Source organism: Chaetodon trifascialis, chromosome 14, assembly GCF_039877785.1.
Source record: "Chaetodon trifascialis isolate fChaTrf1 chromosome 14, fChaTrf1.hap1, whole genome shotgun sequence".
NCBI lineage: Eukaryota > Metazoa > Chordata > Actinopteri > Chaetodontiformes > Chaetodontidae > Chaetodon > Chaetodon trifascialis.
In genome coordinates, this window is record NC_092069.1 from 14,631,549 (window position 1) to 14,649,903 (window position 18,355).

The 18,355-nt window shown below is 45.4% G+C and overlaps 2 protein-coding genes across 2 annotated transcripts; both read right to left on the reverse strand.

The window, feature by feature from the left end:
• Window positions 1–2,412: 2,412 nt before the first annotated feature.
• Window positions 2,413–4,732, reverse strand: LOC139342245 (homeobox protein six1b). Its single transcript, XM_070979244.1, has 2 exons — window positions 3,907–4,732; window positions 2,413–3,073 (listed from the first exon to the last, which is right to left on the reverse strand). Exons 1-2 carry the CDS (start codon window positions 4,464–4,466, stop codon window positions 2,779–2,781), a joined length of 855 nt encoding a protein of 284 aa, XP_070835345.1. The 5' UTR covers window positions 4,467–4,732; the 3' UTR covers window positions 2,413–2,778.
• A 6,778-nt stretch (window positions 4,733–11,510) lies between these two features.
• six4a (SIX homeobox 4a) lies at window positions 11,511–17,968 on the reverse strand. Its single transcript, XM_070980090.1, has 3 exons — window positions 17,108–17,968; window positions 14,736–15,433; window positions 11,511–13,646 (listed from the first exon to the last, which is right to left on the reverse strand). Exons 1-3 carry the CDS (start codon window positions 17,839–17,841, stop codon window positions 13,033–13,035), a joined length of 2,046 nt encoding a protein of 681 aa, XP_070836191.1. The 5' UTR covers window positions 17,842–17,968; the 3' UTR covers window positions 11,511–13,032.
• Between the last annotated feature and the right edge of the window lie 387 nt (window positions 17,969–18,355).

The following is an 18,355-nucleotide window of genomic DNA, read 5'->3' on the forward strand; positions in this document are numbered from 1 at the left end:
TATTACCGATGATCTACAGTGTTGTTTAGCTTTTTGCCAGACATCATTGCGTAGGAACACATATGTTATATTTTTGGTTCCATTTTGAGATTAAACTTCATATTTTCTGCTTGAAGTTAAACTGCTGGATGTAGTTTCCCCATTGGTGTAATGTTGAGTAACAAAGTGCATTTACTGAAGCACCAGACTTTAAGGCCCTGAAAACATATCTGCTCATCCAGCCTGAGTGATGGGGTCCTGTGAACACACAATTTTCTGCTTAAATTAGAAATGTTTTTGTTTTTTGTTTTTCATTTAAGAGATTTCTGTATTTATGTTTTTGTCTCTGTCTTTCTCGTTGGTGTCGCAGGCGTCGATTAAATCTCATCAAACCACACCCATACAGTGAAACAAATTAGTTTATGAGTGTTAGACAGTTATTGAATAATACTCAACCATGTTTTTCCAAACTTTGACTTTTTCACATTTAGTCTTAAATATTCACATTACAGGAAAATACTGATGATTTGAAACCAAGCTTTCAGGCGCTTTAAGTGCAGTTTTGAAGTACTTGTACTTAGTAGTATTGCCATTTTATGCTACCTTGAATTTCTACTCCACTGCATTTGTGGAGGAAACATGACCTTTTTACGGCCCTGCGTCATCTGACTCTTTGCACTTTTTCTTCTTTTTTTTTCTTACAAATAAGCATGTCGTAATTTGATCAAATATGAGGGATTGTTAAACAACCAAACAGTGCAGGAGTTAAAATTAGCCTCACATCTGCATCTGTGTGATCCAATAACATGATAAAAGACTGATGGGGCTTTTCTACATCGTAAGCATTTACCTCTGATAATTTAAGTATCTTTCTGCTGATGTGTTTTTAAGTACATTTTTTAAATGTAGGACTTTTACAAGATATTGAACCATTTAAATGTGGAATTTTTACTTTTACTTAAGCAAATGATCTGAATTCCTCTTCCATCACAATCTCACGTTAGATTAAAAGTGCAAAAAAGATGAAACACTGACCAAAAGCCTGCTGATGGAGGACTGCTGAGGACAGCCAGACAGACACATCACTCAAACGAGCCATATGGACGTCTGTGGGTGATAGATGGGGAGCACAGCTCTGGTGTTTTGAGTAGACCTGAGGGGCTGGGAGACAGAAAGAGAGCGGGAGGCCTCTGGGATGCAGAATACCTCGAGGTCCCTCCACTGAAGCCGGGCGCTGCAGCCCTGCAGCCCGGCAATCTTCGCAATCAGGCAGTAATGCTAGCAGCGACTGTTTCAGATTATGCTCAGGAAATCCTCTGTGCTCTCTGCTCAAAACAATTTACCCTGACATGAGCCCGAAGAGAGTGTAGGGGGTGGGGGACAAGAGAGCTGTCCTCACCAGATTCCTGCTCTCAGGCCACCGTATTCTCATATTCTGCCCTACAAATAATCTCAGTTTATTATTATTATTATGACATTGCTGTTGTTTATTGTGGATTTTTTTTATGATGACATCTTAAAGAGTGGGAGTGTCTGAATTTATCTGAGCAGTTTTATGTCTGAAACCTATTTAAAAAGCCCATATAATTAGTTTTATTTTGTTTAAAGGGTATCTGTGCTGATTTCATTAGGCAGTGAACTTTAAACCTTTTTTTTTTTTTTTAATATAGGATGTTTTTTTTGTTTTTTTCCTTTGGTCAGGATATCCAGAGCTGGTAGAGGTTGAGGGTTGAGTGGTGGCTCTTTCCCATGGCCCGGAACCGACAGAACAAACTCTCGGAGAGAGCAAAGAAAACACGGCAACAAAAAGCCAATGATCCGCAGCACTCGAGCTAAAGAAAATATGACGGAAAAAAAGCCTTTCTCCCTCAGCCAAACATGTATAATGGAACAGACACGATATTCAAAGGCACCAGAGCTGCCTTCATGTGTACACAACAGCCTCCTGACGGACAGCTGCTGATGCTGACTCACATTCGTGTAATTAAATTTGCCTTTATGACTCTGTGTTTGAATTATGTCTTGAATCACCATAATTATCGTAAAAAGAAAACAAAGAAGCCGTGGAGCAAGCTTTAATCTCCACCGCAAAATGACTCACAATATTTTTTGATTGAGAGTCATATCCCACCAATGTAGATCTGATCGCTTTCTTCTCGTTTTTGAATCTGTTTTCTAAAATTTTATCAGGATAAAGTCTTTTTCTGCAGCGGGCAAAAACTAAATAGCTGAACTGGTTTTAAAAAATGTTTTAAGAAAATGTTGATTCAAGATTAATTAAAGATAAATTCAATGACTAAAGTCCCGACACGGGTTTGAGGGTCGGAAACTTTACGCATTAACGTCTATTGGCTATTTTCTTTCTCTAAATACACAAATAACACAGAGACAAATGTATTACTTTAGTTTTATTGGAAACTAATTGCCGTGACTCTAATGAAAACGTTACCTCTTAGTTTCCATCGCAGGAGATTGCTATAATTCTTTAATCTCAACAAAGTGTCATAAATTAAGCAAATGGGCAGTCCAGTTAAGTGTTTCGTTGAGTTAAGAGTTTCAGACAGGTCCTGTTGGTGTGTTTCCATGTGCAGGAGGTCAGAAAAGCCTCCTGTCAGGGGGGGATATACAGCTTAAGCGCATAAAGGAATTTTGTTCTAACCAAATTTAACGACAGACAAGTCAGTCTATATTATAAGGTAGGCTACTATAGTGTTACTTCATACATGTACTCAATCTGATATCAGTCTTCTTTTTCTGGGTTTTGTTTTTGTAAAATAGAATAATAATCTGGCAGCTTCTTTAAGAGCCCAAATCCACAAGACTGGAGGTTAGAGGTCCCAACAAGGAGTCCTGCAGTTGGTGCGGGTGTCCGTGCATGCTGTGCACCGGCTGTGGGGCCCCCAGGCCGGACATGGGGTAAGCGGAGGCCCCGGGGTGGCTCATGTTGCCCTGAAGCAAAAGCGCTGAGTTCTGGTCAGGACTCTGAGGTGGAGAAAACTCGTCCTCCGAGCTGGACATGAGAGACTTTCCGCCGTCCAGCGGGGACAGCTGGTTCTGTTTGTTGCCGCCTGCGTTGTTGTTTTCACTGTTCTCCCTGAAAACGACAGCAAGGGGAAAAGTGAGGGGAAATACGCACATTTTGAAAGATGGCATGAAATCCCTGTGACCGGCCTGCAGATGACATTCTGGAGCAGAGTAAAAGGCAGTCGTAAATATTTTTTGTCATAACACCAAAAATATAGCAGGCCAGGGCCTTGAGGAAAAAACAACGAGAAAGGTTTAAGTTTCGTTATTTACCTTCTCTACAGTGCTGTTTAGAAAATGTTTTATTTCTCCTTATGTTGGATGTTATTTGCCGATAACTCTATAAACCGACTGAGCAGAGTGATGTGTTATTTTATTCCACTGTAACCCAGTTTAACCTTTAACACGCGTCTTAAAAATAGAAACTTTGTCAAAAAATGTCACAATATCGCATTTTCTATTTGTCCATCATTATTAGATACTACATTATCCTCTTTCCTGAAGCGGCTGCTTTATGTGGGCTAGTTTAGGTTATAATCCACGTTAGACGGGACAGATTCTAGAAGAAAGCCCATCATTTGTCAACAACACGCGTCTGTTTACTATCACTGTTACCAGGACACGACTGATACGGGGGACGAAACATGACCAAAATGAGTAAATAAGTTCAAACTTCATTCTGAAATAAAGTGAGCCAATCAGAAATGCTCGTCTTTTAATTTTCCTACTTTTGCTGCAGAGCTGACTCCTGTGATTTCTGCACTTTCTTATACTTTGCTTGTTTCCACATTTGGATAGTTCTTCCGAGTCGAAACCTTTTTGCTCTTGAAACACGCAAAAACAAGAGTCAACATCTTTGTCTGTAAACTAGGAGCAGCACCGAGGCGGTGGCCGTGAACGTACCTCTCCTTCGCCTCTGCGGCTCTGTCTCTCTGCCGTCTGTTTTTGAACCAGTTGCTGACCTGCGTGGTGGTCAGTCCTGTGGCCTCGGCCAGCTCTCTCTTTTCCCGTGGAGACGGGTAGGGGTTATGTGTGTACCACTCTCTCAGGACGCCCCTGGACTTCTCCTTAAAGCAGTAGCTGGTCTCCTCGCCGTCCCATATCGTGCGGGGCAGCGGGAATTTCCTCCGCACCCGGTACTTCCCTACCGCTCCGAGCGGCCGGCCGCGCAGCTTTTCCGCCTCCACGTAGTGCGCCTTCAGCCAGAGCTGCTGCAGCTTTGGGTGGTTGTGCGGAGAAAACTGGTGGCTTTCCAGGATCTTATAGAGCTCTCTGAAGTTCCCCCGATGAAAGGCCACCACCGCCTTGGCTTTGAGGACGCTCTCGTTCTTGTGGAGGTGATCACAAGCGGGTAGAGACCACAGGAAGCGGCCGAGCCTCTCTAGGTTTCCTCCCTGCTGCAACACCTCGCAAACGCACGCCACTTGCTCCTGCGTAAACCCGAAGGACGGCAAGATAGACATGATGTCCGAGCTCACTCCTTCGTCCAACACGTTGGTATCCAAAACGATGGCTGTCGTTTACTGTCTGCGTTTATTTTAGTGTCTAGTCGCGATGCAATCCGGTGCAGTCCGTCCGCGCGGCACAGGCCTGTCGGCTATCCACTCCACTCCAGCCCCTGGTGCGCGCAGCAGATTGGGATGTTGATTGTTGGGACAATTTGTTCCTGTTGGAGATATGTCAGGCTTAAAGGGAGCCTGTGCGTTTCGGTGATTGGCTCTCCCTCTGCCCTGTACCGTGTACAGCAGAGTAGGACTGAGTTTGCAGCTCCGTTTCCTCCCCAGAGGCAGTGCGTCAGGGGCTGAAATAGGAGCGCTCCCACCTCCCGCCCCCACAGTCTCTCTCCCGCTTCAGCTGAGGGAGCAGAGCGGCACCTAAACACTAATCAATTATTACAGACCTCTTAAAAAGCCTTATTAACATGTTTTGAATATACATCTTCCACAATGTTGGAGACTGTAGGCTCCCAGGTTTCCCACGCGGGTCAAACCACACACTGCATCTCCACACGTTATCAGTAATGACAGTCAGTGGAGGGCAAACCCGCAAAAACACAAAGCTTTTTATTTGTGAATTAAAGTTTAGCCTCTTTTAAAGGCTGAAGCGTCTTAGTGACGCTCCTAACACAGACCACATGATTAATCCATGTTGGTACAGAGCCTTTTTATATAAAGAAACTGCACAAAACGTACAATATTAATTGATTTTTGGACATTTTGGCGTTTGGTTTTTTCTTTTTCATTAACGGGATTTCTGCAGGTTTATTTACCATCACAGCTGATCATTGTCGACGCCCACCACCTTAATTACATGCAGATTGCACACGCTGTTGTATTCCCACCTTTCATCGTCTATTAATTACTGAAGCCGTTTATTTTATGAGGTGATATAATTTAATAAGTTCCTATGATAGTTGAGTCCATGCGTACCGTTACGCACGTCTTTTATATGAGAAACTGGTACTACCTGCCAAACGCGTTATGGGACATAGACCACCAGTAGGAAATCAGGCACTTAAGTGCGTGCCTGTGTGTGCGCGTGTGTGTGAAAGAGAGAGAGAGGGAGAGAGAGAGAGAGAGAGAGAGAGAGAGAGGCTGATGTTAAATGCCACATGGTCCAAGCTTGTTAGACAATTTGACAAATGTCTTCAGGATAGGAAATCATAGACAAACACTCCGCGCACATTCAGCAGCCTTCACACTTCCCACACTTGGCGTAAACTGCCAAAATAAAGTGTTTTCAGAGCCCAGGACTTCACTGTATGTGTGTGTGTAGGCTTGATGTCAAGCAGCAATTTTGTTGATTCGTGAGAGTCAATGTTGGTTTTCTGCGCATTGGAGATTCCTTTTTGTTTACAGATCTGAAGATTACTATTAAATGCGACACACACAACAGGCCCCTCGCTCTTTTTATATGCTGTTTTATGCTTTTTTTCTGCATTATCACGTGTTTTCCAAGACATCCTTCTAGCCTGTAGCCTGCATATATATTTCAGGGATTAGACGGGCACCGCACTGGCTCCAGTGTTTTCTGTGGGGTGAAACATTAAACCAATCCATTAGTAAATGAGTTCTCTGCGACACCGCTTCTTGGTGGTGCAGTTGTTGGTTTGAGACATATACGTGGGTCACATTTCTTTATCGGCTCCACAGTCTGAAACTGAACCCCCCTTTCAACGTGTTAAGAAGCAAGATTTGACCTGGAAAATAATATTTAACTTCAACAAATTCACACAGAGCGTTTAGAGGAGAGGAGCCCTTAGTTTTATTTTAGAGGTAAAATGCTTTGGACTGTTTGTTTTTGTGGCGAGGGACACCTGAAAAAACAGCTCTGAACATCTCCGGAGAGCCGTGTGTGTAATTTAACCTGCACGATTTTAATGGACAAATACGATTGAGGTGGTTTTCAAATTCAGACATATTGGTTCTATTTTTAAATCAATATGAGGGAATGTGGGCATATATGTACTGCTGCAAAAATAAAAATCAAATTCAGGCAGAATGGCTGTGATCAGGTTTGTTCAGGCCGTATGATTCTCCCATTTCAGCGTCGAGTATTGAGCATGCTCGCTGTGTACAAATGCAAAAAAAATAAAAATAAAATAAAAATAAATAAATAAATAAATGCAGGTGAAACTTGATCATAAGTTAACATTTTAAAACCTTTTCTTTTTTACATTGCTTGTTTTGGTCATGTATCAGACTACACTGGACCTGCGCAGCTGACATCCTCGATCCTTGTATCCCACCGTGCTGAAATTAAAGCGTTGCCACAGGAAATATCAGATTATTGGCTGAAACATCCGAAGTCATTGTTGCCTGCGAGGTTTTGGAGTTAATTACAGCTGTTTTTAGCCGCGATGTTAGCCGTTTCATCGGCCTGCAGAGCGACAACACGCACACCGTTTCACGATAATTAAAACGTCAAGTTGGGCTTTTGCAACGATGCGTCATTTTACAGATTTAAAGTTGATCTTAAATAAAAAGCTTAATTTTCTTGCTTTCAGGCAGCACTGGCTCAACCAAAGCCATCCACGCTACATCGCTTAAGCGTGATTCAATTAGTGCGTGTCCTGATGTGAATGCTGAACCGGATCTTCAGTGGACGCGCAGGCTCTCAGGCCACTTTGGCTCGGCTCTGGAGCTGCACTCGGCCTGTGCGTAAAACCTCACTGCTTCAGTAAATGAGCTGTCTGATGAGCGGCTCTCGGGTTTCTCTAATATCTCTACCACATTGCGCCGCGCCTCCTCCTTTAACCCGAGCAGCCCGGGGGGCGAGATTATTTCAAGATGTGGACTCTCCGCCTCCGCCTCTGCCACGGCCAGTGCCGGGCTCCTCGTCCCCCCGACAAGTAATGCAATACCCCGGTTGGCTATCACTGGTTATTCCTTCCAAAACGGGCCGTACAGAGGTTCCTTACTGTCCTTACAGGCTTTTTCTCTGCGCTCAACTCCTCCGTTACCTCCAAAAGCGCAATAATCCGACCTGCCTCCTCCGGAAAGCTCAGGGCTGCTAAATATCGCGGATGGTCCAAGTTTTAGTCATCGATTTTCCGGAAAACTCAAACGTGTCACAATGTTTTCACCCCGGGAAAATAAACATTTTGCCATTTCTCATTATACTGATTTAATGTGAGGCAGCTCCTGAGGGCCCTTTCCTCATGGGTTTGTTCCACCTCAACACAGCAGTTTTAACTACTTTAATATTTATTTATTTTCTTACAGACTTAATGCAAGTACAAAAATATTACAAAATGTGTATTTACTGGTGGGTTTAATGACGCCGCTGGGCAAATTTCGTGACGCTTTTGCATTCTGGGGAAACAAATGAGATGTAACGGAGACGCTGCGGTCCTGTGGGAGACAACGAGAGAAAGAGAAAGGCTGCGCTCAGCGCACTTCATAAAAATGTCATCATCAAAAAGCCCGTGTTTCCTATTGGAGGCTTTATTTTCTTGAAAAGATGGAGGAAAACTGAAGCGACCACTGGCTCACTGAACAGATGTTTTTCACTCCATCCAAATCCAAAGTGCTATTTCAGCTGTATGGACTGGAACAAAGCCGACTCTGTTTAAATCAGGTGAAAAATGTCAGATTTGGTCATCAGGGGTTTTTATTTCTATGCATTTTTGGGGAATGTGTTTTGATGACTTTCAAAGGGAGAAGCTCTGAAAAAAATATTTATCGACAAACAAATGAATCTGATCAATAGTTTGACATCGGCTTGAAGTTTCTGGTTAATTCAAGATACCCTTGTCTGAAGAGTTGAAGCGGTTTATTCGGGAGGTGGGCGGCAGCGAGAAAGGGGGGAAAAAGTCGCTCTTTCTCTCAAAACAAAACACAACTGTTGACATGAGTGAGTTAAATGAAATTGGAGCTGCAATTATCAGCTTAACAGAGTTTCCTGTCATGTTGGAAAATTAGACCTGGTACAAGTGCACTGGGGTTATAGTCCCCCCCCCCACCTCAAAATCATTACGCATTTCCTCAGAGGACCACCTCCACAAATATGCAATTACGGCCTCGGCTTTTACTGTGCTCTGCTCGGTAAACACCCCCCGGGCTTATAGATGAAGACGTTTTATTTTAGGGAAAGCGTGTGTGTGTGTGTGTGTGTGTGTGTGTGTGTGCTGCAGGGCTTGGAGTAAGTAAACAAACCAGGCGTGGAAACAAACACGTAAACAAGGGAAAGATTTAAAAAAACAAAAACAAAACTGGGTGTGCAGCTACCATGTGTGCCTTCCTGGCAGGGAGGGGGCGCCATGACGATACTATCATAGAAGTCCAAATGTGACTACTGAGAGGATGAGTGGTTGCATGTGTTTGAGTAAATGATGAAGAGCAGTTGAGCAGCAGCAGGTGTGTGTGTGTGAGAGAGAATGAGAGTGTGTGTGTCCGGCTCTGCTCCTGTTACAAAGTGCTGTTTTTCTCTTTGGGAAATACCGTTTGACCACTGTGATGTGGACATGATGCTGCCTCCCAGCTGCTGCCGCTGTGTGCGTGTGTGTCCCTCACTCACTCACACACACACACACACACACACACACACACACACACACACACACACACACACACACACACTGAAAAATCTTCTGATTTTTCTGTCCTTGCAGCCCAGAACAAACCAGTGAATCATGCTGGTTGCATCTTCCATTTCCCGCACTGGATGATGAAGTGGACATGTGCACATACCTTCTACTCTGCCAAGCAACAACTCAATTATTTTAAGTGGAGCTAAGAGAAGAATCCACAAGGGTTGAGGACGTTTATTTCCCTTCTAGTCCATAAACACCACCCAGTTTCCACAAGCCTGGAAGAACCGATAGTGGATTTTGTGTCTTCCTGTGCCTCGGCCGGTAGTGGTGGGTCTGTGCGAGCAGGCTGGTACCCGCTGACCCCTGCCCTCTCATTAGTGGGACGTGGAGCAGTGGAGTACCGTGCTCCCCAGGTCATGTTACATATGGCTTGCAGTCTGCTGCGCCGCATTAAATGTCAGCTTTGAAACCATCTGAAAGATCAGAGGTCAGTGTTTTTAATAAGGCCAGAGTTCTGGGGGAGTTCCCTCTTCTTTTTTTTTTACTGCACACTCTAGTATGTTTTACATTTCATGTTTGAGATTGTGGACAAAATGATTCACTGCTATTTCGATATGGGGATATCCTGATTTTCACACCTGAAGGAAGCAGTAAAAATGTAAAACTCAGTAACAAACTGTCCCTGTGTAAAAGCTTCTGCATGTCTTCTGTGAGGAAACATTTGTGCTCCTCTGCTGTCTAATTTATAGGCACAATACAGAGGTGGAATTTGGAGTTTTCGGTGGCCCCCTCCCCGTGAGAGCCACGGACCATGGGCTCTTACTGCGAATGGGATATTGTTCTGGGCTCCAACAAAGCTGTTTTCACCCTCTTCAATATTACAGGAGGAGTTACCTGATACCTAACAATCAGCTAATCCACTGCCCATGGCGACGAGGTCACCTGTGCACAGGTAACTTTATCCCCGTTGCCTACCTCTCCCTCCCTTTCCCGCTAGTGTCTCCCATTTTGTCCTCTCTCTCCCTGTGCCTCAACAGTGAGCACAGACAAACAGCCTCTATTTATTTAGGTCATCAGTTAGATCATATATAACTCCTCCAGCCAAGATCCGCTGAGAGGACAACTCCTATAATCCATCACAGACACACTGTGAATAAAATAAAATCCCCTTCTGTTCGTCCATTTGTCAAACTTTGTCCCCATCTTATCTCTCCCTTGCCGGTTTGGTCGGGTGCCCGCTGAGTGAACAAGTATTGGTTGGATATTCATATTCATTTAAGGAGAATCCCCCCCTCTAGCCTTGAGAGGAGTTCAGGCTCTTTTCTGGATAGAGACTCAGTGTCTGAGTGACGGCACCTCAGATTCATTCCTCCACATGTTGAAGTAGGGGGTACGTCAGGAGCGGGGGGGGGGGGGGGGGGGCGGTTGTTCAGCCTTCACTCGGGGAAAAGGCCATAGGATTGGACTTAGCTGTGGGGAGCTGCAGACCCCCCACCCAAAAGGAGCTTTACCTCTGGAAATCTCATTGCTGTTTATTTGAATTACAGGGGCTGAGATGAGAAAAGGAGGGTTAATGAACTCCAGGTTGCCAGGCATGTGCAAACGATCACTGCAGGTTTGCAGAGAGCACCATAAGGCCTGCTGGATTACTGCATACCCCCCCCCAATCCTCACAGTTTGGCTACATAGGACTCTTAAATGTTGGGAAGACATATGCTTTTTGTCTTACATTCATTACACACATGTTGTGTCCCTGATGCCATGTTTCCACCGCATGGTACGGCTCTACTCCACTCCACTCACTCTTATTTGATTTTCCACTGTCAAAAGTTGTGAATACCTGGTAGTGGTGTCAGGTCAGGTTCCAAGTGAGCTGATACTAAACGGTGGAGTGAAAACAATGCTGACCACTGGCTGGTCAGAGAGGATCTCGTCACTCGTGTGACACTGACATTCTGCACACCGACCGCCAACTTTTTATTCACTTGACCCAGATTTTTAAGAACGACAGCCTGTAAAAGCATGGCATGGACAGCTGACAAAGTGCAGACATTCTCTTGTTTGGTTGCTGATAAAAGGATCTCGAAAGGAAACTATATCCTTTATTGTTCCTGTGTTTGTGGGTTTATACTGTGTTGAAGATCCAGCCCACGCTGAGGGGGTACAAGCTGCAGAGGTAAAAAACCTGGTACCAACAGTGCATCGAGTCCAGAACATTTTTATGCCATGCAGCGGAAACACGGCTCCAAAATGAGCTATCCTTAATTTTCTCACTCATCGTGGTGCAAAATTTGAAAGAATTTAATAAATATCAGTTTTATGTTTTTATAAATATAAACTTTTATTGCAGTATGGAGATTTAGAAAAATACATTCACATAATTTCAGATAACAAACATATAATTCAAACTAAGGTTAAAAAAAAAAACAAACAAAAAAAACAAATGACCATCAGTTTTACTATTTGCCCACGACTCATTTTTGGTATATGACATTAAAGCACTGAGAATACTTTCACTTAAGTGTCCATTCAAATTGATGGGATTATGTCATAGATCCTGACAAAGACAGGACTTGTTCGTCCACCTGTATGAAGATGTGTGATGCGCTGATAGAGGTGTATGGTGTGAGTTGGCTGTGAGGCTGAAATGTGCTATTACGGTCATGTATGACAGCAAGGATCCAAGGCTCCAGTTGTGAAAAGCACCGGGCACACTTGACAAATGGGCTCCACATTCTCTCGTCTTTCCCCTCAAACGATACCCGACAAATGTGCCAGTGACGGCGGAAAATCTCTGAAGCTGCGACGTCACTGCCTGCACTCCTACGCAAGAGCTTCTTTCAGTGTTATTCACAAAACAAAAGTAAAAGGCACTAGTGTCCAAAACATTATGACGCCATGCAAAGAGAAATTATTACAATCCCTTTATAGAAAAATATCATTCATGATTACTGATATTTGGAGAGACACATCAAAATGAAACAGGATATAGTATAGCATCATCACATCTAGTTAACATACTATGAGCTGCAGCATTATAAACAACGTATGATGAACGGCATGTGAAACCCACAGCGCGACCCCTCGATCACCATTCATATCTTGGACTCACAGGTTGATGATGAGGCTTGAAATATGAGCCGTCACTGAAATAGTGTGCATTTCGCTGAGGTGTGTCACACATGACAGACCCTCCAACGTGAAGGCTGTTTGAAGCACGTACATTGTAGTGTCTTTATGGTAGTGCAAACGCCGAAACAGACCGATGCCATTGTGTATTTAAAGTAGCAGAAAGGCACATTCGTCTTAACTCTAGTCCCATACTCGACACTCCTGGTTCATTTGGTGTGATATAAAGCACAAAAGCGGGGTTTTGCAGTGACTTGAGAGGCATTCAGAGAATTTAAGGTGATTACCGAAGGACACTTTTTCCTAAATCAGCAGCTTTGTGTGTTTGTGTGTACTCTCCATATGTGTGTGCAGTCCTTTAGTCATTTTCACAGAGGCTCTCTCCGTCTTCCCCCTACTGAATGACCTTTTTGGTTTGACCCAGATGACGCATTTAGTTTGGAGGAACATCCTAGTCACATGACCAGAGGCATCCCAGCACCTGCTTCTGCAGATCAAATCCACTCAACAGGAAGTAGCAGGTGTTGTCTATAAAAATGCACATTTAAACACGGCTCAAACACATACAGCGACTTCTTCTGTGAGCACGTAACAGTCGTAATGCTCCTTCTAACGAACGGGGGCTTTTAAAACACGTCATAGACCCTTTTTTACTTTTATGATAAACTCATAATGCCCACCCACAGGGCTCCTCTCTGACTAGAGTGCATTGTAAAAGTCAAATGAACTACAAATAATTTAACATTTAAAGGAAATGAATGGTAAAAAACACACACACACACGCACGCACACACAAAAGTAAAAAGATTCACCATATCGCTGCACAGGGCGGACATGAGTGCTTCTGCGAGGAGGGAGGCTTGAGGTTAGAGGTCAGCCATGTCCTCCTCCATCTGCACTGTCTGTAGTTTGGCTAGCTCCTTCCCCTCCATGGCCTCCATCTCCCCACACATCGCCCGCACCATCTCGTTCACGCCTCCCGAGCCCGAGCCGCCCACCTTGTTCTCTGAAAGGTTCATGTAGTCGCTGTTCATGCCGGGGCCCATCAGGTGCGAGGCTGGAGGGCCCCGAACCTCGTGGCCCCCGAGATACTCTGTGGGCTGGAGGTGGTGGCTGCTGGGGTCCGTTTGGGCCATCAGGGGCGTGCTGACGGTGAGCGTGGTGTAGACCTCTGGCTCAGGGCTGGACGAGCTGACGGCAGGGACCTCGGTGGTCGAGGCGGGACCTCGGCTGGAGGGAACCTCGTCCGAGCTGGGGGTGGTGTAGCTGAGCTGACCGCTGGGGTCCAAGTGGAGGCCGTGGTGGTACGAGGAGTAGACACCTCCCTCCAGAGGCTCCTTCTTGATGGACGGCTGGCCGGCGCTGCTCATGTTGTAGAGGACTGTACTGTGGTGCAGGGACGTCATGGTCAGCTTGTCCTGCTGCTGGAACGAGTCGCCATTGGAGGAACTCACTGCTACATTGTTCAGAGGCATGGTGCCTGTGGTAATACAACAATGGATCAATACATGCAGTATCTCTACCTCTACCAGTGTGAGTATATCCCATTCCCGCTGCTGGATCCCCTTCTCATTCCTCACAGTATTATACGTTTCATTTACAGCAGGCCTTGGCCCCAGAATTACCGCTGTGTGTCTCACACACTTTGTGCTCCTTAAACTCGACCCTGCAGTGCCCCAGAGTACGAGTGTAAAAGCCTGCCAGGACTCAACAGCAAGCTGCAATTTTCTGTTTTTGGTTATTATTCACCCTCGTGTAGATACTCTGCTTTATGTCAGAGTGAGTGCTGTAATGGCTTATTCCCTGTTAGTGCGTTTCATGGCCGCTGATTGTCTGAAACATATTTCCCCTCCTCCCTGCTCTGCAGATCAAGAGTGCAATGATGATGAGTGATGGTGACTTCAGAACTTGTTTTTATTCATCTCTGGGGTTTTCAAAGGACCACCTCTTCTGTGCGTGTGCATGCATGTGTGCATGTGTGTGTGGCCCTTCCCTGTTTCCTCTGCTCTGTGTTATGTGTAGTATCAGGCCTTTGGGCTACGGCCCAAACACAGACAAGCCAAGAATACAGCAGGCTCAGATATACTGGGTGGACGTAGTAAAGACCTGTTGACAAACCACCACGGACGTGTTGCGTTGCACTTGAACATTTAAAGATGGCAAAGGGCACCACTGAGCAACTATCATGACTGGAGATATCAAACATCAAACAAGTGTAGAGGAGATTATGTCTGGATTTTGGTTATTCTAATACAGTGATGTGTCTTAATTTGGACTTTTCCTGGTCTTCAGTGCTGCTCTACATAAAAGCAAAGTGATTTTTAATGAATTGACTTATTGCTTAAAAGGAGGAAATGAGCAGTGAATGCCTCTAAATCCTTAAGCAGTATATCCCAATTACTAGACAATATCACCCAAGCCCATCTAAAATGACGTAAGTTCAATTAGTCATAATCAAATTGTCACATTATGAATTAGATATTGAGCCAAACATGCCTCAGTATATCTAAATATAGCTTCCAAGAAATCAGAACAGGTTTTAAGTCAAAATATGGTTTTCTGAACCCACCTTGTTGTGTGATTGCTGAGGAAGATGAGGCAGAAGAGAGCTGCAGTGGAGGAAGACCTACGTCGCTGTTGAGTAATGAGCTGCCATCGCTGTCTGGGACTCCGCTTGGTACCTGGACCAAACTGTAGCCACCGAGCTGCAGCGCGCCTGACGAGGAGCTGAAGGTGAGCACAGAGGAACCACCGTTCTGGGCAGCCATGGTGTGAGCCCCCTCCAGCTTCACCTCCGCTCCGTTCACACAGCCTGAGTAGGATGCGTACTGCAGGGCCGAGTCCTCTGCAGAACTGCCCAGTCCCTTCTCCTGACCCATCTGCATGTCCACACCCGAGCCCCCCAGCAGCACCCCTCCAGACTGCCTCAGAGGGTTGAAGGCCAAGGGCTGGATGCCCAAATTGAGCCCGTTGAAGAGGATGTTTCCAGGTGTGTGGAGGTAAGATGAGCCGCCATTGTGAAACACGGTGGAGGAGGTGTTACTGGTCACTAGACTTCCGTTGTAGAGACCACCACTGCTTGATCCAGAGGGCAGCTTGATGTCCCCGATCTGCTGGATGACCACCCCACTGTCCAGAGGCCCTGTTTGAAGGGGAAGGGTCCCGTGGGTTATCACCCCATCTGAGGAGTTAGAGAGGGGCCGTGGAGACAGCTCCTCCTGGCCTTTGCTAGACTCATCCTCTGTGCTGTGGTTTCCATCAGATTCACTGAGGGAAAAAAAGACGGAAAAAATGACAAATGATGTGTCACAAGACGAAGGAAAGCAAAAAAAAAAAAAAAAAGGCTGTTGTAAATTATTGTTATAGGGTGATTTTAAGCCACTTTTAAGTAAATAAGTTTGGAAATGTTCCTGATAAAAAGTATGTTTCACCCCTTTGTGCCCTTTTTGGCAAAGAGGAAACACTCTAAAGCGCTATTACAATATAAATTCAATAAAATACAAATGTACTCATCCTGCCTGCACTGAAGACAGAGCAGACGGAGTCACATTTGCTGCTGTGTTATTACACAGCTTTGAAGAGCAGGCTGTGTTTGTGAGCAAGGAGCCCTCTCTTACCTCATGGAGAGCTGAACTGACAACAACCAACCAGCGTCAACAACCGTGCAACCATTTGCCGCAATAAATTCTGGCGTGACAAAATGCCAGCCCTGGTGGCGTGACAAAACAAATGGCTGAGAGTATTTACTTGAATTTCTTCCTCCAATTTAACACGGTGTTGGAATTTCATATCCATACTTTTCTGTTTTCATGAAGTACTGTATTGGAAATGATACACACGTAGATGATACAGCTTATTTATAAACTACTTTTTTTTTTTTTTAAGATTGATTCAAACAGCTGCAGCCTATCCAGAACGCACGCTCGCACGCACGCACGCACGCACGCACACCCTTTCTTTCAGGAAACGGGACAAACAAAGACAGTAGTTGTTGCAAATATGAGACGATTTGTTGAAAATATCCACAGGTTATAAATGTTGTTTCTGAATAATTTAAGTAGCGACTTAAAGCAATACAGTGAGTGTGTGTGTGTGTGTGTGTGTGTGTGTGTGTGTGTGAGAGAGAGAGAGAGAGAGAGAGAGAGAGAGAGAGAGAGAGAGAGGGGTCACCTCCACCAGGTGTGCGTCAGCTTTGTTCACAGAGAGAGAAACATGAAAGAAGCTCCATGTCTGCCTGTTTGTGTGGAGGATTATGAAATGAAACGCAGGAGCTGATGGAGGCTCCGAGATCCCTTTTTTTATCCGAGAGAGCCTGGGAAAAAAAGTGATAATAAAAAATGATTTATGTGCTGGGCTAGGGGACACGTGCACGCGCTAGTGTTCACCTCTGACTTCACGCGCGCACACAAACGCACGCGCACTCCAAGTAGATAAGAAGAAATTAAAGTAACTTTTCAAGTCACCTTTGTTAGTTGTTTCACCAAAGTCACCAGCTCCGCGTGTGTGACAGTCGAGGCGCTGGACTGTGGGAGTTGTGCTGCTTATGGTTTCCATGCCCCTTAGCACCAACACGCTTGAAACCGGATCTGAATGGCAACCGCTTCATATTTCAAAACACTAAAAGCGTGCTCCAAACCCTTTTACGCATACTTTCTTTCGGTTCTTAATCATCGAGAGTTGAAGATTTCCATGGCAAAGCCGTATAAGTGAGTCGACGGGAATTGTGAAATGCAGGGTATTGTCAGTCACAGACTTGAGAGTAAATGGTTGTAAAATACAGGCACCCTCAGTCGGAATACGCTTTCAAATGCTTTGTTAAAATTAGCCTGAGCCTATTTCAATGCGCCTATTACGCACAGCACACTTAGAAGTATTTCATTAATTTGGTTGGTAAGACTTCAGATCAAAATAGTCTACAGCTCGTTCGTTTTGTTGCCTCACCTTTTTGATTGTGCCTCGGACGGGTTTCGGTCTCTCTGCCTCCTGTTTTTGAACCAGTTGCTGACCTGGGTCAAGGAGAGTCCTGTAATCTTGGCGAGGTTTCGTTTCTCGGCAGGAGAAGGGTACCTATTCTGATTATACAGATCCTTGAGCGCGTTTCGGGACCTCTCCTTGAAGCAATACACAGTCTCCTCGCCGTCCCAGATAGTCCTGGGGAGAGGGTACTTTCTCCGGATCCGGTACTTGTCCACGGCGCCCAGGGGTCTCCCCCGCGCCTTCTCCGCCTCGGTGTACCGGGCCTTGTACCACAGATCTTGCAGAAAGGTGTGGTTGGACGGACTGAAGCTGTGGTTCTCCAAAATACTGTACAGCTCCTGATACCGAGCCTGGTGGAAAGCAACGAGAGCTTGGGCTTTCAGGATGCTTTCGTTGCCGCGTAGCAGGTCACTCTGTGGCAGGGACCACAGGAACCTGGCCAGCCGGTCCACATTGCCTCCCTGCTGCAAAGCCTCGCAGACGCAAGCCACTTGCTCCGGGGAGAAAGCCAGGGAGGAAGCGGCGCTCACCAACAGCTCCGTGCGCACCGCGTCCGTGTTGGGAGTCGCGCGCTCCATGGACAACTCCGCCGCGTCCAGCGCCACAAGCTTGATGCACTCCCGCGTATCCACCTCCTTCACATTTTCCCTCTTGATGTCATTTGCTGTTGTGACTTCTCCGGCAGAAGAAGAAGACATTTTTTTTTGTTCAAGCCTTCCCTGCTAAAGTCACTCCTCCCAGCTCGATCAGGTTACCTCCTCGCCATGCGAATGCGATCGGATATCTGACAGCAGCTGTAAGTAGATATCTCTCTCCCCTTTTCCTTCCAACGTGACTTTTACTCTGCGGGGACTGGAGCTGGAAGGAGGCACACTAGGGTCTATCTGCAGGAGAGCCACGCTATTGGCCGCCGAGGGCCCCTGAAGGGAGGAGCAAGCGCGATTCAGACACCAATGTTTGGTTTTCAGCTGTCACTCATATAACCTACAGTATATTCCCGTAGCTCACCTGTGCAAGGTGAGTGCTTTTGGGATCGTGGGAACGGGATATCCTTATTGTCTGTATTGACAGGAGCTGACTTGGCTTGATGCAATAACAGAAAAGCATTTTCATTCCCGTATCGAGGTATGAACATCCAAGAGGAAGACAGTCCTCGGACTATTCCAGACTCACTGTCTCAATCTAAATTTTTCTTTCTTTTTTTTTTATTCC

What these genes read in the sequence shown, in the direction of transcription:
- LOC139342245 (XM_070979244.1), bottom strand. Translation starts at nt 4,466, where the DNA reads ATGTCTATCTTGCCGTCCTTCGGGTTTACGCAGGAGCAAGTGGCGTGC. An exon ending in GCCGCAGAGGCGAAGGAGAG is followed by an intron (nt 3,074 to 3,906) that starts GTACGTTCACGG and finishes TGTCGTTTTCAG; the next exon opens with GGAGAACAGTGAAAACAACA.
- six4a (XM_070980090.1), bottom strand. Translation starts at nt 17,841, where the DNA reads ATGTCTTCTTCTTCTGCCGGAGAAGTCACAACAGCAAATGACATCAAG. An exon ending in TCCGAGGCACAATCAAAAAG is followed by an intron (nt 15,434 to 17,107) that starts GTGAGGCAACAA and finishes TTTTTCCCTCAG; the next exon opens with TGAATCTGATGGAAACCACA. An exon ending in CTCAGCAATCACACAACAAG is followed by an intron (nt 13,647 to 14,735) that starts GTGGGTTCAGAA and finishes GTATTACCACAG; the next exon opens with GCACCATGCCTCTGAACAAT.